We start from the raw sequence: 25,189 nt of genomic DNA, 5'->3' as shown, positions 1-25,189 counted from the left end.
GGGTGGTTTATGAGGTTATGAATGGAATCCCATGGATAATCAAAATCTCCGTAAGTATGTGACAAAGAGACGTTCTAATATCTAACAGCAAATCTCAAGAGGAAAGGTAGAAATGACTTTAGTATCTGGTAAGGTAAGGGTGGGATTGAACTGAACAGAGAGTTCCCACTCATTTACTTATCTTTAGTATTTTCAGTTTGAAATCCCCGAATTTTTCACACTGATATCTGAGATGTTCTTCTGGGATTTCAGGGGTCATTCCAGGTCTTGACTCGAGTGTGATGGATCCAAGATTCCAGTCCCACAAACTTCACTGCCAAGCGGGTGGAGAGAAGGACGGCATAAGGTGCCTCCCAGCTGGGACCTAGGGAGGGGAAAAGAGAGGAAAAAGCCTTCACCAGTACCGAGTCTCCTTGGTTGAACAGAGGTGGCCCTAGTTCTTGGGGCTGGAATTCTGATAGCTGTTTTAATTACTGCTAGAACAGGGCCAGGGAGGTTACATGTTTAACCAGTTCAGAAGTTCTCTATCTAATATAAAATCATTGGTAAGGAAAGACCATCCATACACCATTTCAAAATGGCAAAGGAACACCCCTTCAACCCCAAATTTGAAGGGGTGCTCCTCATCTGCACTAAGGCTATAGGAAGATAAGCAGTTTAGAGGAGGTGAGTTTCTTGAGACCACTTCCTGAGGTGTCTCTTAATGATATCATTTGTTTTCTCCACCTTCCCTGAAGACTGTGGTCTCCAAGCACAATGAAGATAGTATTGTGTGCTCAGTGCTTTTGAGACCCCCTGGGTAATAGTTGCCTTAAATGAGGGGCCATTGTCACTTTGGAGGTATTTAGGGAGTCCAAAATGAGGAATTATTTCATTGACTAGTGCTTGTATCACCTTAGAGCACTTTCTGTTTGACATAGAAATGCCTCTACCCAGCTAGGGAAGGTATCCACCCACACCAGGAGGTGCTGAATTCCCCCTTATCTTTGGAAAATGGGTAAAATCCATTTGCCAGTCTTCCCCTGGGCAATTTCCCATTCTTTGTGTTGCTGGGGATGGGCAGATGCCATTTGTTGAGGGGATTGTTTTTGAGGCAGATCTTACGAGCATTAACAATTTGTTTGACTGTTTTTGGTAGATATTTACCTGAGAACAACCTCTGGGCTAGTTGATGAGTTTTATTCTTTCCCAAGTGAAAAGTTTGGTGAAGGATCTTAAGAACTTTCCACTGACTGGAGACTGACAAATAACATTTGCCATCCTGATTGTAACCATCCTGAGGGCTGAAAAGTGTATCCTTGAGAGGTGGCCCATTCTATCTCTGTAGGAGAATACTGAGGCTTTATTTCCCTTATGGAGCCCTCCCAAATTAGGGAGGCTTCAAGTGTGCTGGGACTTTGGGGTTTTCTTACTGCTGACTTAGCTGTTTGGTATGCTAGCCTATTTCCTTCAGCTATTTCATCCATCCCCTTCTGGTGTCCTTTGCAATGTATTATTGCCACTTCCTGCAGAAGGAAAACTGAGGACAACAATCTATTTCCTAATGGTATTTAATGAAAGACCCATTAGCAGTCAGGTAGTGTCTTTCTTTCCAAATAGTGGCATGAGCGTGAAGAACCAGGAAAGCATACTTAGAATCTATATATGTTAACTGCCTTAGCTTTGCTTAGTTCAAGCACCCTCATGACAGCAATTAATTCAGCTAATTGAGCACTGTACCTGGTGAGAGAGGTGTGCTTTTAATGATGTCATCCAGGGTGACTATTGCATACCCTGCCCTACAGGTTCCTTGTTCTATAATAGAGCTTTACCTGTAAAGAGAGCCCAGTCTCAGTTTTCTAGAGGAGTTTCCCGGATGTCCTCTCTGGCTGCATAGGTTTGCATCACGATTTTTTCACAATCATGTTCAGGTTCTCCAATTTCATCTGGAAGGAAAGTGGCTGAGTTCAGGAAAGGACAGGCCTTTAACTGAACTGCAGATCCCTCCGGCAGCAAAACTTAATATTCGAGAAGGAAATTATCTGTTAGCCAGAGACTTCCTTTAGAGGATAACAGTCCCTCTACATTATAGGGGGTGTAAACAGTCAGGTCATTCCTCATGGTCAACTTAGTCACTTCTGGCACCAGCAAAGCCACCACTGCAACTGTTCAGAGGCAAGCTGGCCATCCTTTAGCTACCAAGTCAAGTTCCTTGCTTAGGTTACTGGATGGCTGCTGGGCTAGGCCTCAGGCCTGAATTAAGATCCCCAAAGCTATTCCCTTCCTTTCTGAGATGTGCAGATTAAATGCCCTCCCTATGGAAAGACTGAGGGTTGATGCTTTAAGTAAAGCTTGCTTTAGCTGATTAAAGGCCTTCTGAGCCTTAGGTTCCCAGATCAGGGAGTGAGTTTTAGCTACTTGAGTTTCTTTTATAAGGTGATATAAAGAGTGAACTATTTCACTGTACCCAGGTATCCACAATCTGCAAAAAACCCCAAAATCCTCTTAGCTGTTTGAGGGTTTTGGGAAGGGGAAAGGAGGAGATAGGCTGAATCCTCTTCTCATCTAATGTGCTGGTTCCTTCTGATAAGACTAGACCTAGGTACCTTACTGAAGTTTGACAGAGCCAAACTTTAGATTTGGAAATTTTATATCCACTACCTGCTAGAAAATTGAGAAGAGCCTCAGTGCATTTTTGAGAAAGTCCCTCAGTTGGGACAAAGAGGGGAATATCATCTACATATTGTAAAACTTTAATCTGAGGATGAGAGAATTCAGAGAGGTCTTTTGATAATGCTTGCCCAAACAAGTGGGGGCTGTCTCTGAACCCCTGAGGCAGTACTGTCCAAGTCAACTTGGTAGCCTGATTGGAGGGATCCTCTAAAGCAAATAAGTATTGGGAGTCAGGGTGCAATAACATGCAGAAAAAGACTTCCTTTAGGTCCCACACTGTGAACCATTTAGTTCCCTCAGGGATTTGAGTTAGCAAAGTATCAGGATTATGAACCACTGGATGGATTGGAATTACAACTTCATTAATGAGATGGAGGTCCTGAACTAGTATCTATTCCCCACTGGGTTTCTGTACCCCTAATAGTGGGGTGTTACAAGGGTTGTTGCAAGGTCCAAGAATGTCCTGCGCTTTCAAATTATTAATGATGGCTTAGAGTCCTTGAGGGGGTACTGCATTAGGGGGTACTGCTTCTAGTTAGGGAAGGAGGCAGGATCCTTAAGGTGAATCTGGACCAGGATAGCAGTTGCAGCCTGGCCAATTTTCCTGTGACTTGCCCACACCTCTGGGCTAATACTGATTTCTACTAAGGGGAGAAAAAAATCTGTCCTGGAACCATAAGGATGGTAGCTCCCATATGGGCCAGAATATCTCTAGTAAAAGACCGGGACGCTCAGCCATGATTAAAAAGGCATGAGTAAATAGCAATTCCCCCCTACTACAACTGAGGGGCTATGAAAAATATTGGGTTAAAGACTTTCCTTAGATGCTCACCATGACTGTGCTATGGGAGGACAGAAGGCCAGGACTGGAGAGGAGAACAGAGAGGCTGGCTCTGGTATCCAGAAGGAAGTTTACCTTTCTCCTTTCTACGTCCAGAATCACCCAGGGATCCTGGATAGTAATGGCAGTGTGAGTTGCTGGAGCCAAGAAATTGAGCCCCAGGACCCATCAGTCCTGCTGGACCATCTGAGAGACTGGCTCTGGACCTAGCGACCTATGTCTCCAGGGACAGTTTGACTTCCAGTTGTCTCCACCACAGGGTGGACAGGGTTGAGGTGGCTTCTTCTTGCTGTCTGGGCAACCCCTTTTAAGTGCCCCAGTTTTCCACAGTGGTAGTGATTAGCAAATGCCCCTCGGGGATTCTGGATTTTATAGGCCTCTAATGTGACCAGTAGAACCTCTGTTTTTTCTCATATTTCCTCTTCTTCTCCTGGGCTTCCTCCTGGACTCTATTGTAAAAGACCAAAGTAGCCACTTTCAAGAGGTTCTCTAGAGTACTATCGGGACCTATGGCCAGTTTCTGCAACTTCCTTTTGATATTGGTGGCTGCCTGGGTAATAAACTTGTCTTTTAAGATTAGCTTTCCATCAACTGAATCAGGAGATAGGGAGATATGTTTCACTAATGCCTCTCTCAGCCTTTCTATAAAGGCTGAGAAATTTTCACCTGGTTTTTGATCTATCATGGACAACTTACAATAATTAAGAGGTTTGGTACTGGTCCTTCTCAAGCCTTCCAGTATGCACATCCAAAAGTGTTTTCTATTAAACGCATCTATAGGATCACCAGCATTCCAATTGGGATTTTCAAGGAATACTGCCTCCCTCCCTATTGGTAATAGAGATTCTGCTACTTGTTCACCTCCTTTTTCTCTTTTGCCCTCCCTTCTTTTAGACTTCTTCCCTTCCAGACTTTTAGACTGGCTATAGGAGATATATTGTTCATCTCTGAATGTTTCTGCTTCCTGTAAGCCTGCCTGCTTTTCTGAAACAGTTAGGGTTTGGCTTAAAAGTAGCATAGCATCTCTCCATGTAAGATAAAACACTTACATTAAATTTTGGAAAGACTCTATACATCTATCAGGGTCATCAGAGAACCTGTCCAAAGTTGGGAATTTCTTAAGTGGCACAACCAGAGGAACAAATGATTTGGCTATTGGGAGCCCTGAATAAGTGAGGCAGGTAGGGCACCCAGAAGTTGCATTTGAGGATTCCCCAAAGGGTTTGACTCTCTGATTTTGGGGAAGTATCTATTGTAGGCTAGTCTGACATGGCTGCCAAGAGTGTGGGGTCAACTGTACAATGCTTACAAAGATTTGGGTTGTCTCTCAAGGCAAAGAAATCTTGTATATAGTAAACCTTGGACCATTTACCCTCCTGCCTACAGAAAATATCTAGTTGTTGAATAGTATATAAAAAAAGACTTCCCTCAGAAAGCCAGGTTTTTTCATCCTCAAGATGGTAAAAAGGCCATGTCCTTGTACAAAAGAATATGAGCCATTTTACCATCCGAGCCTCAGGGTCAAAGGAGTTCCAGTGATTCAGAATGCACTAGAGGGGATTACAGAATGCAGATGGTTTGTTACCCATCTAATAAGAGATGGGAGACAAGGCATCCCTCAGTCCTCTTCCTCCTTTCTGTGTTACCCAGGGTGGAGGAAAGAGAGAAAAGGCATTCCTCTTCTCCTTCCTTCTCTCCTCTGGGTCCCTGCAGCCATCATAGGTGCTGCCCCATGGATGCAAGCATATCCTTCACCCATGGATCCAGAGGAGCCAGTAGGGCATAACTAGTCATGCTCACCTGCATAAGGCTCTAGCTTTCCGCCCTGCTGGATTCCTAGACTCACTCAGCCCAAAAGGCTCCCAAGGTACCCCAAGAGGCCTAGGAGAGATTATGTAGTAGTAGGGTTTGGGAAAGACTCTTTAATGTAGGAATGTCCTAATACCATCTGTGGCTTCCCTTGCTATGGCCCCAGTGAAAAATCAGAATTCCACAGAATGGGACTGATTAACTTCCAAACATAAAGTTCCTTTTTAAAAAAATCCCATTGTAGTTGAATGCAGAACAGGTGCCTCAAATGAACGTAAGAATTGAATGGCTGCCATTCCTTTGATGAGGACAGTATTAAAGCTAAGATTTGTCTTATCGGGATGGCTACCTCCCAGCTGTTGAAAGTGGAGGTTTTTTTTTTTTTTTTTTTTTTGTTTTTGGTCTACAAATAAGACATGGGGTCTGATCACTGACAGAGGAACGTAAAAGGGAAAAGAATTGGGAAACAAGAAGTTTGAGGCAGAGGGATGACAAGGCTCCCCAGGGAGAAAAATTCCTTTCTACTAGGTGGCATTGTAGGGTTAGAAATGTTAGGTAAAAACTCTGACTCCAAATTCTTTTCAGGCAGAAGTTACAAAGAGAGATTTGGGGTTTGATAGGTTGCCCCCATAGCAAGCCCCCACCATAAGAAAATTAACTTCTCTCATAAAAGAACTGTTTAAATTCACTGGACAATGCTGAACTATTAAATGGAGGAAAAAAACAACCCAAAAGGAGACCAGGATATTCACTTGGGGTGAAAGATCCTCCCATATGGTGCCATGAATGTCTATTATTGAGGGATAGAAAGGCACTTACTAGGTGAAAATTTAGACTGAAGTCTTGAATTCCCTGTTTCCAGGAAATCACAAAAACAACAACTCTTTGAATTACATTCTTGATTATTAAGACACCAACTAACTCTACTCAGCAAGATTATATCCCTAGGTTACAAAAACACCCACAACATTGCATGGAAAGAAGAGGTTGGAGACATGATAGCCACAAGAAGAAAGGAAAATGCAATAGGAAAAGATTGCAAGTCTTTATGCTGACTCCCTGATGGGCTGTAGGGGACTGGAGTTAGTCCAAGGGCCTTCAGATAACACTGAAGGGTAGCCCCAGCCAGAAACCTTCAGTTGCCCTGGGACCTTCCAATCCCACATGACAGCTAGGCCCTCTGTGAAAGGAAACTAGACTGGAATAGACAAGAAGCCTCAGAAATGCAAGTAAAGGATGAAAGTTAAAGGTCAACTCTTAATCATCCTTCTGATGAATTCCCTTCTTCCCGGCTAGTTCACCAAAATGTGTTGTAGTCTTACCAATGCACCAAGATGTACAGTCTCTCACTGTCTGAGATAATATCCAGAGTTCTTTGTCCTAATTCCAAGAAGATTAAGGAGTGCAGACAACAAGGGTGAAGTTGGAGTGAAACTTTAATAAGCAAAAAAAGAAAGCTCTCTGCCAGCAGAAAGGGGAGCTCTAATCGGGTGCCTACTATGAGGCCAGTTGTGGGTGTTTTATGGGCTGGAAAGGGGAATGAATGTGCTTAGTCTACCGGCTGTCTTGGAGAAGGTGTGACTCAGCTTGGCCAGGCACCCTGGCCCAGGACCAATCAGAAAGCCTGGCCTAGGACCTTTGCCTAGGACCAATCAGGGGCTGAAGTTATGACCCACAGAGGCCAGACTCACAGTCCAAAAACTGGCAATGAAAGTGCCCACTGGAACTCACTGGAGCCCACTGTGCCCACACCCACAAAAGGAGAAAAAACTTTTTCCTGGGAGCCTGCTGACTATACAAAGGACAAAGGCGTTTTTACGTCAGGACTTTTTCCCTCATATGAGTGAGCCAGAGATTTGTGCAAGCTTTTATCTGAATGGGCCAGAGGCTCTCCTATCTGTGCAGCTATAGGCATGTCTCCAGGCACAACACCCTGTGCTAGTTCCCTTATCAGTGCCTGCAGCTTGATTTTTTCCCCAGGCTGCTTTTTACATTATGTGGGGTGAGGCACTGACCGGTGGGCCAAGGGCTCTCTGAGGAGCCTTCCCTTGCTATTTACCTAAGGCAAGCTAATTCCTTTTAGTGTCATCCTCATCTCTTGGTCCTTAGATGGCTCACTATCACCTCTGAATGCAGCTGATATGAAGAGTTAAAGGGGAAAGTGATAACATCCCCTTGACATTTCAGGTATTCCTTCTGCTCACATACTATTGGCAAGAAACTAGCCAGTCGCCCACCTCTAGCTGTTAGGGGAGCCTTGGAAATGCACTAGGAATTATTGGCACCCATGTACCAAGCTAAATATTACATTACCATGGAAGAAAGGAAGAATAAATTTTGGGGTAACTAATGGTCTATCACAGGAACAAAAACAAAGTTCATCTTGCAACGAGCAGAGCCAAGCAAAGGATTACTTGCCATCAGTTTTAGGGTAGAAGGTGCTATTTTACTGAATACTTGTAAATCATATATACCTATCAGTATATAAAAAGTCCAGGTGTACAAAGAATGAATTACAAAAAGTCTTTAATATTTGTAATGAGGAAATGATATTTAAAATAAAACAATAGCCCTCCCCTTTCTCTGAAAGCACTCTGACCACAAATTCCACTTAGCCTGCCAGCTCACACCTTTCAACTTCCTTTACCAAAATTTCCCTCCTTTACATCACAATATTAAAAGGGGAACTGAGAAAGCACTTTTCAGACAAATCAATATGTACCCAGGATGACAGCATAGATTAGTAAACCACAGCAAAGTTTATTCATGTGCAAGGGACATAAAGATACATTAATTGTTTGTTTTCCTAGGCTGCCAGTATAAGCTTTGTTTAAAGTAAATAAAACCAATAATACGGCTAGATACCACATTGCAAAGAACCCTAATGCTATTTATCAGCTTTAAAATACTTTCAACTGAAATCAATTACATTTTTATATACATATATAGAAATTACCTATAGTTCTTTTAAAAATCCTATGACATTAACATGAAACTTTATTAGAATTTAAGATTCTATATGCAAACCTGATAAAGCCTTAAATTTAATTATTTTGGGGTAATGTCTTCTTAAGAAATGGTAGATAGGATAAAATAATTTATGGATTTATCTGCCTTTGAACTGGAAGGAATTTTAGGTAATCACCTGGTTCAATCTACTCCCTAAAGTCACATAGCTCTATAATTTCCCCTTCACTCAGCTACTTTTTTCTGTCTAAAGATATCTCAAAGCAATTTCATACGTAATCATGAGACATTCAAGTGCAAGATAATTTATCAAGAAATCCCACTCCAAGATCCACTGTACTTATTGAACAAGACAAATTAAGTTTGTGTAATGAAAATACACAACAAACGCTGCATTTAGCGTTTTGACTCCACTTTTAATTAATGAATCATAGCTCCTATGCTGAGGAAACATATTATGTATAGATCAATATAAATAAATTACTGGATTGGCTAAATGAAATGCAACCAGTTCAATGGAAAATGTGCATTCTATTCAGAGCCATACTTTAGAAGAAACGAAAACGAATATAAATAAGCAAAATATAATTCAGAGAAGGTTGGTATATTTGCAGCTGGAACATCTTGGCTTGAATGTCTTTATATATGACTCAGAAGCCTATCAAAAGGGCGCTAAGCCTCAGACACAAAATCAATGCCTTCTTTCTAAGTGTTCCTTACCCAAAAATGGCTCTGCAGGAGTGTCCTTGGACAGCCAGGACACATAGACAGCCTCTGCAGGAACACTTGGCTCTAGAATTTGGACTGAGGAAGATGCAGCGAGCCCATCATGACGAGTGCAACCAGATGTGGAAGAAGCCAGTGTGGGCACGTCACGATCTCATTAGCATGCCAGTGTAGGAGAGGGAGAGGCTCCGGGGCCTCCCTGCTGATCTGGAAGATCTTTCTGCTGCTTCTGTACACCTGGTGCTGTCTGAGTAAGACAGGTCTTCCAGATATTTGGTAGTGATTAAGTGAAACATATATTCCAAGAAAATGTTTACTATGCCAGGAAGAAAGCAGTCGCTGGCCTCTCACTGGAACATGATGAGAGAGTCCTTTGTGATGATGGCTCCATCAGTCAGAAGAGGGTACGATGGCTGAAGTAAAATTAAGATGCCTGGTCTCCAGTTTTCTGCCACACAACATGCTTGTACAACAGAAATTTGGGAACACTGCACAACAAATGGTGGATGTAGATGTTTCAGACAACATCTAATCTAGTTAGAAGTGGCACCTGGCCAGAGTAACTACGGTTCATTAAAACTATTTTGGATTAGGCTTAATACCGTCTGCAGGACCTTTTCTCTGGAGGGGCTGGCATCAACCACATGGCAGCCAGGATTCTCCATCCGCTGGTAGGACATTTCTACCCTGGAGACAGGCAAAACACAAAGAGTTGGTCTATTTTTTCACACAGCTATTTGCATTAATGTTCTTTTCCTACCATAGTATAAATAGCTTGAAGCAAGCTTCCCATGTCATTTATCTCACTGTAACTAGCTTTGCCCACAGAAGACATTCATGCATTTTGTTTAATAAATAATAAATGAATAATAATGTTTAATAGCTAGTACTTGTTGAATACCTGTTTTCTGCCAAGCATTAGCATTTTGCATGATTTTTCTCATTTAATTCTCAAAGTAACCTTAGGAGGGAAGACTGTTGTCATCCCTGTTTTGCAGAGAAGGCAACTGAAGCTCAAAGAATTTAGGGAATTTGTTCAGTGGCAAATTTACCCCAAGACTGTGCCCTGAATAATTTTCATACAAGCCAGAGTCCTTAATATATGCATAGGACTCTTCTAATATTTTGCCAGAAATCTACATATCCTTTCCATGCTAGCTAGCCTTCATGTATATACAGAGTGACTAGTGCCTATTTCTTTATGGAATCCTTATAGCACTGTAGTTAAAATAGGGGTGTCGAGGTGGATCGTCTGCCCTGACAACTCTGCCTGACCGCTTCCTAGCTAAGTGAATTGGTCAAATCTCTTCTCCTCTCTGTGTCTCAGTTTCCTGTTCTGCAAAATGAAGACTGAAACCGTACCTTCCTTGCAAATGTTCACTGAAGTTTAATGGAATTAATACAAGTAAATTGCTTAATATAGTATCTTTACCCACAGCAGCTACCATTATTTATAACATTACTATGTTATGATAACAGTCTATCATTGTTTAGTTAGAGAAAATATTTCTGCTTCAGTTTTTAAAGGCAGTGGTGTAGAACTGATGCATACTCAGTCATGAGGCAGGAGGCCTGGCCAGACTCTCTTCTGCCGTTGTGTTTATAACTTTCTAATTAAAACAAAAACACTGGCTGCAAAATCAGAAAGATTTTAATCCCGGTTTTACTACTGAGTAGTTACGTACATTTAGACAAATCACTTAATCCTTTGAGCCTTAAAGTTGTAAACTGTAAAATACGGCTAATGTTTTTGTCACAAGGATGACATAACATCAGTAAAATGCCTGACACACAGGAAGCATCTAATAGGTAAAAGTTACTATGAGCTCGTTATCTAGTGCTCTGTGTGATTGTACTATGACTGGGGAAACTGAGGCACAGAGACACTTACTGTCTTACCCAGGTGCAGCTGCTCCTAGCACAGCCAGGATCAGTGGCAGGGTCTGATCCCTAGTCCGATGACCTTTGCTTTAAGATAACAATGCTGCAGCCCTGTGGTGACAAGCCCATTGGAAGGGGCTGAAGTAACTTAGAGGATGTTGCGTCTTGTGTTTGAAAACTGGAAACAATATCACTTCCTCACAATCCTAAAGCCAGTGCCAGTGGTTCATCTCCCTTCAGGAACGCCTGCTGCTCACATTGCATCGGGACACCTACTTTTGACGAAACACGCTGTTGGCCTCGAGTTCTGCTTCTTCCCTGGTCTTCTCCATGCCCCGGCCCTGCAGCCTCTGCAACCTTTCCTCAGGATTCACGGTGAGCAGCAGGATGAGGTCAGGTTTGAGCAGGTCCTCCGGCCACTGGTATACAGGGTGATGGGCTGGGGGCAGGTGCTGGAGACCCCCACTCACCTCAGTGGCTATGGCATAGGTGGCCGTGCTGTGCCAGTACCTGAGAAGGAATGGGGTAGTGAGTTCTCTGTCTGCAGAAGAAGTCAAAGTAGCATCTTAAAATCAGCAGCCGGGAATGATGAAACCAGGGTTGGCGCTACAGAAGTTTCTCTAGTATTGCATAAGTTAAATAAAATTAAATTTTATAAACTAAAAAAAGTTATACAATATTGTTTAAAAAATAAAATTGACAACAGTAATAATGCAGTGTGTTCTTCACACAGCTCCATTGACCCATCTCAAACTACCATTTAGTGTGGCCTCCCCTCTGTCATCGCGTCTTTTTGGTCCTGCTGTCCGCATTCCTCTATGAAAGAATGGAGGGGGATGGGGACGATGAACCTGTTTGGCAGTTCATTTGTATTTAAGGGCTGTGTCTTGGCAGACTAAAATTCTGGAAAGCCCATGTCAGTTCCTACACTGTTTTCACCTTGAACTTGCCAATGAAATTCGCGTTCTGGGACCCCTGAGGTAGAAGCCTCTTTGTTTCTCCCAACTATCCAGTCTGCTGATGGTGCCTCAGTATGAGACAGGGAGACAAATACGCCCTGCCCAGCTCCATGAAAGTCCTCCCTAAGCAAGTCAGTCGTTCCTTCTGCTGGCTGTTTTAAAAAGTTATTTTGGGGGAGGAAAACAAAGTTATTACCATAAACAAAAGTCAAATCAGTCTCTATTTAAAAATGCCTAGTGGCTTCCTACTACCTACGGGAAATGCTTGGTCTTCTGGTAAGACCCAGAACATCCCTCCTAGTCTGCACCTGCTTACCTTTTCCTCTGGTGAGAGTGAGGTTCTCAGCCAGCAAAACTCTCCTCTCCCTTCAGACTCCTAGGAAGCCCCCAAGCAGAATTGATTGTTTTCTATTCTTTGCTCTCAAAACCCTTTCTACGTGACTCTACTGAAAAACTCCTCATTGCAAATTAGAGCTACCTGTTATAAGTGTAATATCTATTGTCTCCTCCATTAGGTAATTTCTTGAGTGGGAAATCTTTTTTAGTAATGCATGTCTGACACATAATAGATATGCAATGAATGAATGTTCTTTGGGTGTATAAATGAATAAATGAATTAGAATGATTTCATTTATCAGCATAAATGAAATCTGCTCTTGCCCTGTTCACGCCATCTTCCAATTTTAAAGGACTAAATGGACAATTCAGATCCAATATAAAAGGACCATCACTCGCAATAAATATTTATGATATAAACCTTCCAACGTAGAGATACCCAGGGGCCCCTCCTCATTTGTACTTTCAAATTACCACCTTCAATTCTTTGTTTTTGTTTGTTTGTTTGTTTTGAGATAGAGTCTCACTCTGTTGCCCAGGCTGGAGTGCAGTGGCACGATCTCAGCTCAATGCAACCTTTGCTTCCCAGGTTCAAGCATTTCTCCTGCCCCACCCTCCCAAGTAGCTGGGATTACAGGCATGCACCACCACACCCAGCTAATTTTTGTATTTTTAATAGAGATGGGGTTTCATCATGTTGGCCAAGCTGGTCTCAAACTCCTGACCTCAGGTGATCCACCCGCCTTGGCCTCCCAAAGTGCTGGAATTACAGGCGTGAGGTACCATGCCCGGCCCAATTCTTTAAAATCCTAAAATTTTGATCATTTTAGAATTGAACTCCTCCCCACAGTGAAAAGTACACAGTGGGATCCACATAATAAATTCCCTGTGTTACCTGAACTGTACATCATTCTGCCTGTGCCCCCCGCCCCACTTGTTTTGTAGATGTAGGTAAAAGTCATCTAAGCTAATATAGCCTCCATCTCCTTATCTGGAAAACAGAGATCATGCAAGGTTTGTTTTCCTTCCATAGTTGTTACAAATACAGACAAGTGCTTTAAAAAAAACTGTATCACAGTGTTACTATAAGATAAATATCTAATTCTTATCAGACACTGGTTATAACTAAAGCTGGATCATTGCAAATTATGATAACAGAACACAAGACAGCACTGAAAAGGACACAAGTAAAAAATTCACTTGGTTGGGAGGCCGAGGCGGGCGGATCACGAGGTCAGGAGATCGAGACCATCCTGGCTAAGACGGTGAAACCTCGTCTTTACTAAATATACAAAAAATTAGCCGGGCGTGGTGGCGGGCGCCTGTAGTCCCAGCTATTCAGTAGCCTGAGGCAGGAGAATGGCGTGAACCCGGAAGGCAGAGCTTGCAGTGAGCCGAGATCACGCCACTGCACTCCAGCCTGGGCGACAGAGCGAGACTCCATCTAAAAAAAAAAAAAAAAAAATTCACTTGGGAGTTGATAATCTCAACATCCATCCTTCAAAGCCCTTGTTCACCTCCAAAAGTGTGCTCTGAGAGCTTCAGGCCACCGCCAGCTCCTGTGAATTCTGCCTGGACACCTTCCTACGTGTTACTTACCCAACTCCTGTTGCTCACAAACTTGTACTTTCACTCTCTCTGCCAGATGGATTTTGTCCCTCAAGCTCAAAAAAAGCCAATCAGGGTCTCAGTTTTCTTTTTCTGGTACTTAAACTATAATTTACACCATGGTCAGCACATGCTCCAGATTCACTGAATTAAATACCCACCTATGAATACAGAGTCTGATATTATCTTATTTTTAAAGTCTTCTTTATTGTAGAAAAATCACCAGCAAGAATAGATTTTTAAAGGTAACAGGGGTGATTAAGACTCCAACCTTGACTACAGTCCCCATTAACAATTACTGTCTCTCATATTTTTCAGCTAGATGATGGTATTGTCTAAAATGGATTTCATTAAAATCTTTAAACATGAACAAAACCCACAAAGACAACAAATAACTGCTCTTTTCTTTTCATCTGACAAGGTGATACAGCATTTCTTTAAAGAACTAAATTGCAGACAATTCACACACACAAAGAAGACAAATCAAGGGAAGAATTAAGGACCTGTTTCCTATAGAGTTCTCCCATTGACAATACGGCTGCTTGTTTAAATAATCACACCCTTAGCCCATCAATTTCAGACGCTTCCCACTATTTAGTATTCTCCAATCCTGCCATCAGGGAAGCCACATTAGTTCAAATCAAAAGCAATTTGCCAACACATTATACACAGCTCATATAATAATGCTTTATCTTTTAATAGCAATTTCCTATTTTCAAGGCACTTCCACACACATCCACTCACTGAATCTTCATCACAACTCTTGACAGTAGGCAGGGAAGGGGGCATGAGTATCCACACTTAACAGATCAGAAAACTGGAGGACAGAGTGCAGAAATCCCTGCCTGCACACAGTGACCAGAGCTGCTTCAGGATCCACAGGCATCCTAGGACATAATGGACCTCGAAAGTCATACCCTACTAGGAAAACCTTAGTCTTTCTCTTTGACATAAAGGGGACTGTATCAAAAAAGATGTCAGTATGGTCTGGTTTTTTGTCCCCACCAAAATCTCATGCCAAAGTGTATTAGGTTGGTGCAAAAGTCATTGCGGTTTTCGCCATTAAGAATAATATCAAAAACCACAATGACTTTTGCAGCAACCTAATAATTCTCATTGTTGGAGATGAGGCCTGGTGGGAGTTGATTGTATCATGGGGGCAGACATCTCCCTTTCTGTTCTCATGATGGTGAGTTGTCATGAGATCTGGGTGTTTAAAATGTGTAGCACTTCCCCCTGCTCTCTTGCCTCTGCCCCTGCCCCTGCCTCTCTCTCTCTCTCCTGTTGCCATTGTTTTCTCTTCAACTTCCGCCATGATTGTAAGTTTCCTGAGGCCTCCCCAGCCATGCCTCCCATATAGCCATGAGGAACTGTCAGTCAACTAAACCTCTTTTCTTTATAGATTACCCAGTCTCAGGTATGTCTTTATAGCAGTGTGAGAAAGAACTAATACAGATATCACGTATGATAACATCAGGCCTGTTAACAATAGGGCAAAAACATTTTCCAGGCAAAGCCTTCCCATGAAGGAACAAGATTTTGTATCCTTCTCAGTTCATCCTAAGATTCCACATAACTTGCCAACCTTGAAATTATTATTGTGTTATAACCATTGCCATCCCCATTGTCATCCCAGGGTTAAAACTACTCATGGGCCATCACAGCCTAGACTGCAGCAACAGCCTTCTAGCTGATTCTTTTTCCTTTCTTGCCCCTCTCCCACCACACACTTTATTCTCCACATACAGTCAGGGTGGTCTCTTGATGGAATATTTCAGACATACAGAAAAGTGTACAGAAAAAGTTATACTTTCAAGAAAGGAGTAGTAGTTCTGTGTCCAGATAGGACAAATCGGCTTTTCAGTGACCAGGTTACCCACCAGGAACAAGTGGAAAAGCTAGAGGAGTCAAAATTAAAGCCTGGTAATACTAAATGTCAACAGGGCTGTTAGTCACAGGGAATTGGCAAATACTGCTGTGGGGAGGGGAGGAGACTCAACATGCTTTCAACCCCTTTAGAATACTTTTTGCAACACCTACCAAACCTGAACAGCCACAAACCCCATGCCCCTGCAGTTCTGCTCCTGGGAACCTATGCAACAGAACTGCATCCATATGTGCACCAAAAATGCATAAAATTTAGTTCACAACAACACAGGAAAATCTTCAAAACACATGTGGTATGAAAGAAGTCAGGTGCAAATAAAACTCCATATCCAACAAACAGTTGCATTTGTAGGCAGTTTAAGAACAGGCAGAACTAATATATGGCTATGGCAGTTAGGACAGTCGCTACCCCTGGGGAGGAAATGGGCAATGACTGCGTGGGGGGCAGAACAGTGGTGTAGGGGCTGTGGCAGGCTCTCATTCTTGATCTGGGTACAGGTGACTTGACTGTGTTCACTTCTTGAAATTCCTTGAGATTTACATTTATGATTAATGTTCTTTACCAACTATGCCATACGTAAATGCAATTGCTTATGTTTATAAAAATAAGTAAATCTGCTGTATGGTTCTCCACCTTATACATATGCTGGTATTTATTTATGCTTTCTCCTGTTGATGGGCTTTAGGTTCTTCAAATTTTGCAAGAGTATGAAGGAAGCTGAAAGAAACTTTTATGAGTGTTTCTTCAGTAGGCAGGAGCAATCTTCCACTTTGCTACATCTTCTCAAACTGCTCTCTAAGTGATTATGCTAGTATCATATGATATGCTCTGACCAGCATCTTATGAGAGTTTCTATTGATCCATATCATATGAGGAAACCTTTAGTTGTAGTAGTTTCACTGACTGGATGGGAGTAAAATGAAATCCAGATGGGAGTAAAATGGAATCTCACGGTGACTGTAATCTTCTCATCCCTTTGCCATTGTGATGTAAGTTCAGTATGACCTGCTTATCATATCCTTTCCCCTTTCTTATAGTATTTTTAAAGCTTTTTTTTTCTTTTTTGTGTTTTTTGTTTTATTGTTTTTGGGATTTTTTTTTTTTTTGAAACAAGGCCCCTCTTGCTCTGTCATCCTCTTGCTTTGTCATTGCAGCCACGACCTCCTGGGCTTAAGGGATTCTCCTTCTTGAGTCTCCTAAGTAGCTGGGACTACAAGTGGGTGCCACCATACCCAGCTATTTTTTTTTAATATTTTTTGTAGAGATGAGGTCTCACTATGTTATCAAGGCTGGCCTTGAATTCTTGGGCTTAAGCACTTTTCCCAACTCAGCCTTCCAAAGTGCTTGGATTACAAGTGTGAGCCACTGCACCTGACCTAAAGCTATTTCTTACAGGTGAATTTTTTAAGTATAAATCAGTTTATGTCTCTCCTTTATCAGAAACATTCCAATGGCTCCCCAGTGCACTCAGAATAAAATCCACTCTATGCCACGGCCTACAAGCCCTATAGACCTGCCCCAACCTTCCTCTTCCCATTTATCCAGAAAGCACCTCCTCATCTACTATGTTTCCAGAACATAGAACATTTTCTAGTTGTCAGATTTGTTAGCTTATTTCAGTCTTAGCTTCATTCTTGCAGATTTCTTTCTCCACAGTGCTTTCTGTTATCCAGGAATTTTCACATTTGGCTTTTTTTTTTTTTTAAATCATGGCTCTGACTAATGGTGCTTTCTCAGACAGGACTTTCTAAACCATATCTAGCGGGGGGTTAGCCATTTTTTAGCACATCACTTTGATTTTTCCTCTTCCCTGCATTTATCATGCTTTGATATTATCTTACCTCATCTTATGTATTATTTTATGTATTTGTTCACTTGATACTTTTATTCTTCTATAATGTTAAGTTTGCTCCATGAAAGTAGGGTATTATCTATCTCATTGATATGGTTTGGCTGTGATCCCACTCAAATCTCATCTTGAATTCCCACATGTTGTTGGAGGGACCCAGTGGGAGGTAATTGAATCATAGGGGCAGGTCTTTCCCATGCTGTTCTCATGATAGTGACTAAGTCTTACAAGATCTGATGGTTTTAAAAAGGGGAGTTTCCTCACACAAGCTCTCTGCTCTTGTCCGCTGCCATGTGAGATATGCTGTAACTTCCACTATGACTGTGAGACCTCCTCAGCGACATGGAACTGTAAATCCATTAAACTTCTTTCTTTTGTAAATTGCCCAGTCTCGTATATGTCTTTATCAGCAATGTGAAAAAGAACCAATACAGTAAATTGGTACCAGAAGTGGGGTGCTGCTGAAAAGATACCCAAAAATGTGGAAGCAACTTTGGAACTGGGTAACAGATAGAGGTTGAAGCAGTTTGGAGGGCTCAGAAGAGGACAGGAAAATGTGAGAAAGGTTGAACTCCCTAGAGATTTGTTCAATGGCTTTGACCAAAATGCTGATAATGATATGGACAATGAAATCCAGGCTGAGGTGGTCCGAGATGGAAATGAGGAACTTGTTGAAAACTGGAGCAAAGGTAACTCGTTATGCTTTAGCAAAGAGATTGGCAGCATTTAGCCCTTGCCCTAGAGATTTGTGGAACTTTGAACTTGAGAGAATAATTTAGGGTAATTGGTGGAAGAAATTTCTAAGCAGCAAAGCATTCAAGAGGTGACTTGGATGCTGTTAAAGGTATTCGGTTTTAAAATGGAAACAGCATAAAAGTTTGGAAGATTTGCAGCGTGACAATGTGACAGAAAAGAAAATCCCATTTTCTGAGGAGAAATTCAAGCTGGCTGCAGAAGTTTGCATAAGCAATGAGAAGCCAAATGTTAATCACCAAGACAATGGGGAAAATGTCTTGAGGGCATGTCAGAGACCTCTGCTGCTGCCCCTCCCATCACAGACCCAGAGGTTTAGGAGGAAAAAAATGGTTTTATGGGCCCAGGGTCCCTCTGCTGTGTGCAGCCTAGAGACTTGGTGTCCTGTGTCCCAGCCACTCTAGCCTTGAGTAAAAGAGGCCAAGGTACAGCTCAGGCTCTTGATTCAGAGGGGGAAAGCCCCAAGCCTTGGCAGCTTCCATGTGGTGTTGAGCCTACAGGTACACAGAAGTCAAGAATTGAGGTTTGGGAACCTCCGCCTAGATTTCAGAGGATGTATGGAAACGCCTGGATGTCCAGGCAGAAGTTTGCTACAGGAGTGGGGCCCTCATGGAGAACCTCTGCTAGGGCAGTGCGGAAGGGAAATGTGTGGTTGGAGCCCTGACACAGAGTCCCTACTGGGGCACTGCCTAGTGGACCTGTTTGAAGACAGCCACTGTCCACCAGATCCCAGAATGGCAGATCCACTGACGGCTTGCACCATGCACCTGGAAAAGCTGCAGACAACATCAGCTTGTGAGAGCAGCGAGGAGTGGGGGCTATACCCTGCAAAGCCACAGGGATGGAGCTGTCCAAGACCATGAGGATCCACCTCTTGCATCAGCATGATCTGGACATGAGAAATGGAGTCAAAGGAGATAATTTTGGAGCTTTAAGATTTGACTGCCCAGCTGAATTTCAGACTTGCAAGGAGCCTGTAGCCCCTTTGTTTTGGTCAATTTCTCTCATTTGTAATGGCTGTATTCACCCAATGCCTGTAGCCTCATTGTATCTAGGAAGTAACTAACTTGCTTTTGATTTTACAGGGTCATAGGTGGAAGAGACTTACCTTGTCTCAGATGAGACTTTGGCTGTGGACTTTTGAGTTAATGCTGAAATGAGTTAAGAGTTTGTGGGACTGTTGGGAAGGCATGACTGGTTTTGAAGTGTGAGGACATGAGATTTGGGAGAGGCCGGGAGTGGAGTTATATGATTTGGCTGTGTCCCCACCCAAATCTCATCTTGAATTCCCATGTGTTGTGGGGAAGGACCCAGTGGGAGGTAATTGAATCATGGGGGCAGGTCTTTACCATGCTGTTCTCATGATTGTGAATAAGTCTCACAAGTTCTGATGGTTTTAAAAAGGGGAGTTTCCCTGCACATGCTCTCTACTCTTGTCTACTGCCATGTAAGACATACTTTTTACCTTCCACCATGATTGTGAGGCCTCCCCAGCCCCATGGAACTGTAAGTCCATTAAACCTCTTTCTTTTGTAAATTGCCCAATCTCGGGTATATCTTTATCAATAGCATGAAAATGGACGAATACATTGGTTTATCATTGAATCCTCTGAATTGAAACTAGTCTTTGGCACACAGGAGGTGTCCAATAAGTATTTGTTGAATAAGCCAATGAACAAATGAATGACTGAAAGTATAGACTCATTAATGTCCCCAGTATGCTATTTCCAGCTTCCCTTGGCAAGTTTTTTTACCTTTCTGAGATCTATAGTTCTCATCAGTAAACTGGGAATAACATGTAACATTCACCTACCCAAGTTATAGCTCCAGATACTAGTATTATATATGTAATTCTCTAGCAAATGCCAGTGCCTGGTATAGGTAATTAACAATTCATAAGCAGAATTCCTATTATTATCATAATACAATTTTTTCCTGGCATATACATGTACGTACATGTGCGCACACACACACACACACTCTCATATATTAGGGAGAAAATGTCCAATTCAAGGCATCTTTATACCTACCTGTCTACAATCACAGGAGATTTGGCAGATTCTTTAGCTATTTCGGAGGCCACAAGATAATTGCCCAAAGAGTAAAAAGCTCTTCTAATGATAGTTGGTTCATCATCAAAGATCTTCCTCCACTGGCCAATGCAAGAGGGTGGTGACTTTAAGAGGACAGCCTTAAGTGAATCTGCCACTGACTGGGTCACCGTGGTTTTACCTGCAGGTCATACACAAAGTATATACATCTTAACCACAGCCGAAAAGTTAATATTGACTGAGAAAGAGCACAGACATTCTCTCAACCAGCAAATCAAATGAGTAGACCAAATAACAGGATTCTTTATAAAAAGCTGTAGACCCATAGGAAGTTCGGATTCCTCTGTGTGGTATTAGGAAACCTGGAGGAAAAATTCTGGTTAGTGATCAAATCTGATATTGGGAGTCTGGACACAAGAGCCCCTTTTACGTGTGACTTTTATTCCTGGCAGCTCAGCTACTGCTCACCCTCTTACCACGTTCCCCACTCTGAAGACTTTCTCTCCTCTTACTGTCTATAGCTGATGAACCCATGCCTGGCATCCACAGCGACTCTTCTCGCCCCTCCTCTCTTTCCACCTTCTTCATACCCTGCTTCCACTTCTGTGCAATCCCTTTCCAATTTCCAGCCCTGGCTCTACCACTCACTCCTGTGCTTGCCCCTTTGGGTTTGGCCTTTAGAGCTTTTGTATCTGCTTTAGGCTTCAGCTTTCTCCTCAAAGGCACTGCTTAGGCCTCATTGACTTTCTGACTCTGCCTTGCACAGCCGCGGGTGACAGATTAGCCCCTTCCCAGAGCCCATCTCACAATTCTCAGCTGCTGCCTGGAGCTCAGGACAGGTGGTGATGAGAAGATCTACTCCAGCACACTGTGCACTAGTTTCTCTGAGCTCCTACTGTTTCGATTTATTTTTAAGTTTCTCTATCACACACTTAACACTTTATTACCAACTATCTATTTTCCTTTTTTCTTGGGTTGTCAGGACGGACCCTAACAGTAGCTACCATTTCTCAGTGTCTACTAGGAGCCAAGTACTCAGCACGTTATACTCTTAATTCTCCCAGTGACCCTGCAAAACAGTTATTATTTAATCATCTTACAGATGAAGAAACTGAGCACTGGAGAAGTTAACAAATTTACCTAAACTCACCCTCCTGACAGGCCTTGGTGCAGGACGCAAATGCAGGGCAGACAGAACCACTAGCCTGTGTTCTTTCTGTCACTCTGTGCTAACTCCTTGTAACATTTGTATGTGTGGATGTTTGTGTTGAGGCTGAATTTTTTATGTCTCCTGTAATCCCACCAAACCTAAATTAGCTGTGGGTACAAAATAAATGATCAACAAAACACATCAGCTGAAGGACCGATGGTGTTACAATTCCCTCTGCAGCTGAAAGAAACTATGATTGGTCCTGGGCACAGCCAGTACATTTGAGTGATGACAGCTGGTCTCCCTGAAGGCCAGGACACGGCCCGATCCTTCACATGGAGCCAGGATGGTCAACATGGGCCATCACCTGTGCCACGTCTCCCTCGCTGGGTACACAAGTGCCTCTATATGGAAATTGCCTTCTATATTATTAAAAGTCTGTACTCCTCAAGTTTACACAGGAGGAGAAACTCCTGTGCTGAATCACTCGGATGCTAGTTCTCCAACATCAACCCTCTCCTCAGTGTGTCCTGGGCCATAGGAGCAGCATGTCTGCCCCTTTTGTACTTTGGTCTAATGTGAGCACACGTTGTATTTTGAACTCAGTTTGACAGCTCAGAAGGCTTTTTTTTCTTCATTTCCTAGTTCTTCCACATTTTGCTCCAGAAGAATCTCTGAATTGCCTATGGTTCCTGGACACACCACCCTGGTTCAAGCCCCTGAACCTTTGCCCATGCTATTTCTTCTGTCTGGAGGATGTTACCTGCTTTCATCACCTGACCAACTCCTATCTGTATTTAAAATACAATCCAGGTATCACCCCTGACCATGCACTCCACCCGACAAAGCCCCACAGAGGCCAGATTCAGTGCCCTTCCTGTGTTCCGCCAGAGCACTGAGGATCCGTGCCCACACATCATGCTGCTTCATATTGAAGGTCTTACTCATCTCTGCATCCCAGGGCCTGCCTAGCACAGGGCCTGCCACACAGTAGGGGCACACATAAGGCTCCATATAAAGTTTGGTTTTGCAAGAAGTATTTGTTTCTGCAACTAATCAGTTAGTGTCATTGCCTATAACTAAAAGGTAGTATTATCTTACCCGTGGCATCCAGTCCTTCGATGGCAACAACCTGGAACTTTCCTTTCTGGACCTGTTTTGGGCACTGGTCGACCAGGTCAAGCACCGCCCGGGCTTCAGGAATAAAGGAGGTACACTGTAAAACAAGGTCTATCCATCAGCAACGAAGCCAGGGGGCTTTTGCCGAAATCACACCTAAATGGCTGAGCATAATATTGCCGCATGCTAATAAGGCCTAAGTTATACTGAGCACTGTGCCAGGCCATGGGAATTCAGAGTATTTCGATGCTAGGATGGACTGGAGTGTTTTATTTTATATTGAGTAGCCGAGGCTTGAAACAGCTGTCCCTGTCTGGATCGCTTGGTGGCCTGCAGTCCTCACTGAGCAGGTTTTAGAAAGGCCAGGCGACGCACATCACCACAATGTCCTGTGACACAGCAACCACGGAACTACAGGCCCGCTGGGAACATTGTGTCACAAGAATGGGAAATCAGCTACACAGTGGGTTGAAGAGAGCAGTCTTCATCTGCAGCATGTCCTCTCCTAGCCATTCAGGGAGCTGAGATAAAGAGTCAAGCAGTGCAATCATGAAGCCAGCGGAGCAGCGCCCCCCTGGGAATTCCCAGTTCCTCAATGTGCATTATCTCACTGCATGCTCACAGCATCTCAGAGCGAGGCTCAGACACTTACTTATGTGCTTGCTCTGAGCAAGGCAATCTTCTAAGTGCTTTACAAGTATTCAGTTGCCAATCTCTGTGATAGCTTTGAGGTGGGTGGGGGAGTACTATTATTATTCCCATCATATGAATTAAGGAAACTGAGGCAGAGAGTTGAAGAAACTTGCTCAAAGTGACACAGTTAATAAATGCCAGAGTTTGAATTTAAACACACGTGGTTGATCTTGCACTCTTAACTGCTCCACAACGCTGTCCCGTAAGCTTGGAAAATATTCCCAAGCTCCATGGGGCGTCCTCAGGGGTCATCTGTGTCACAGGAAGACATCTGCCTAGCCCGCGATCAGAAAGAATTTTCAGTCTCTTTCTGTGAGTACCTGCTGCGAGTCAGATGTTTCCTTAATCGTCAGGACAACACCACAAGATGGGAATTTTACATGTCAAAGGGCAAAACTTAAGAGTAGTTGAGTAACCTGCACAAGGTTCATGGCCAGTCGGTAGGTAAACGCTATTTAAGTCTAAATTTCTTAAACCCCCTAAACGCATGCATTTTCTTTTTCACCCCAAGATCCTTGAATGGTGATCATCAGCAAATAAAATTACTTCCCAGCTGACATTATTTTCCCTCACTCCTGGCAGCCCCTTTATTCCCTCTGTACTGCTGTTGGGATGCTTTTACAGCAAGCATCGCGCGGCTTGGTGTAGGTCTATGTTCCACGTCAGGTTGGAAGACCCTTGCAAACAAGAATCTTAAGAGTTGCCTGGCTTACAGGACACCTTCCCTACCTGATTTGTTAACGGAAATAAACAAACCACCCAGGCAAGAACCGGCTTTACAGACCAGCCTCTTGGTCCAGTTCTCTGGTCTGAAGGGTTCAGAGGCCACGCTGGGAGCTGGAAAGGGACAGAACTCTTACCTCCTCCAAAACGGCCCGGGCGGCTTCCCGGTCCGGGAAGACCACGGAACTGGGCAAGTCTGGCACCACCGGGTGTAGCGGGGGCTCCGGGGCGGGCACGACCTGTGCGCAGCCCACCTGCAGCCGCCTGCCGTCTTGCACCTCCCAGAGGCGCTGCCACAGCTGGCCGCGTGGGTCGGCCTCGAACTCGCCCAGGTGCGGGCGTGGTGCCTCCTGGCAGGCGCCCAGCAGCTCGAGCAGCGCTTGCCGGGTGTCAGGGTCATCCAGGGGGTCGCGCAGCAGGAAGCCTTGCTGCGCGCCGCCGGCCTGGCCGCCCGGGCAGTAGCAGAGCAGCCTGAGCAGCTGGCACCGCTGGAAGGGGCCGCGGCGAAGCTGGTGCAGCAGGCGCTGGTGCAGCCGCGCCGCCCGGACCCGGGCCCCGCAGCCGGCGTCCGGGGTCACGGGCACGCACAGCGAGTAGCTGCGCTCCGGGGGCCCCAGCAGCGCCGCCAGGCGGGGGTCGGGGGCGTCTGCGTCGCCGGGGGCGTCGGCGCCTAGGGCGAAGTGAGCCAGGGTGCAGTCGGGAAGTTCCAGGACGAAGCGGCGCGGCGGAGCCATGGCCCCAGCGCAGACCCCGCGCCGCCCGAGCAGCGGCCCCGACAGTGGCCTGCGCAGGAGCGGGCGGGCGAAGGCCATGGGCGCCTCAGCGACACCGCCCTCGGCCCCGCCTCGGAAACGAAACCCGGCGGGAGCCAGGCGCCGGCGGGAAACGAAACCTGGAGGGAGCCAGGCGCCAGCGGGAAACGAAAGCGAAGCGTTGCGGGGAAACGAAAGCCGCAGGCCCCGGCGGGGCGGGAGCCCTGGGGCTGGGGCGCCCTTCCGGCCTCTCCTCCTCTCCGCGAGATTTGCGCGATAAACGGCCGGCGCTCGGGAGCAAACGTTCGGCCCCGGGGCCCCAGGTGCGCGGCTCCGCCGGCCTGCGCGGTCCCCAGGCGCCGGCTCCCGGGGCTGACACCGAATGAGACCCCGCGCCGTCGGCCCCAAGGTAGCTCCGTGTGCGTTCTGCGG

General features: G+C 44.3%; 1 protein-coding gene across 3 annotated transcripts; it reads right to left on the bottom strand.

Annotated features, from left to right (window-relative positions):
* Window positions 1–237: 237 nt before the first annotated feature.
* CMPK2 (cytidine/uridine monophosphate kinase 2) lies at window positions 238–25,020 on the bottom strand. Of its 3 annotated transcripts, XR_008652390.2 has the most exons (7): window positions 24,143–25,020; window positions 22,572–22,686; window positions 20,300–20,501; window positions 11,153–11,386; window positions 8,990–9,682; window positions 1,812–1,925; window positions 238–364 (listed from the first exon to the last, which is right to left on the bottom strand). XR_008652390.2 is itself a non-coding variant. In XM_055252062.2 (5 exons), exons 1-5 carry the CDS (start codon window positions 24,815–24,817, stop codon window positions 9,559–9,561), a joined length of 1,350 nt encoding a protein of 449 aa, XP_055108037.2. In that variant the 5' UTR covers window positions 24,818–25,020; the 3' UTR covers window positions 8,039–9,558. The 3 variants fall into 3 exon arrangements, 1 of the variants encoding a protein (XP_055108037.2); XR_008652391.2 differs by lacking the exon at window positions 1,812–1,925 and having other exon boundaries at window positions 279–364; XM_055252062.2 differs by lacking the exons at window positions 238–364; window positions 1,812–1,925 and having other exon boundaries at window positions 8,039–9,682.
* Between the last annotated feature and the right edge of the window lie 169 nt (window positions 25,021–25,189).

The sequence above is a fragment of the Symphalangus syndactylus genome, chromosome 18 (genome assembly GCF_028878055.3).
Source record: "Symphalangus syndactylus isolate Jambi chromosome 18, NHGRI_mSymSyn1-v2.1_pri, whole genome shotgun sequence".
Classification (NCBI taxonomy): domain Eukaryota; kingdom Metazoa; phylum Chordata; class Mammalia; order Primates; family Hylobatidae; genus Symphalangus; species Symphalangus syndactylus.
Note: the sequence above shows the minus strand (reverse complement) of the source record. Positions and strands in the feature narration are given on the sequence as shown.

Bases quoted from the DNA above. Each gene is read 5' to 3' on its own strand.
- CMPK2 (XM_055252062.2), bottom strand. From the start codon at position 24,817: ATGGCCTTCGCCCGCCCGCTCCTGCGCAGGCCACTGTCGGGGCCGCTG. The intron at 22,687-24,142 runs GTAAGAGTTCTG...CTTGTTTTACAG, and splicing joins CCCGGGCCGTTTTGGAGGAG to TGTACCTCCTTTATTCCTGA. The intron at 11,387-20,299 runs GTAGGTATAAAG...ATTCCTTCTCAG, and splicing joins TCTCCTGTGATTGTAGACAG to GTACTGGCACAGCACGGCCA.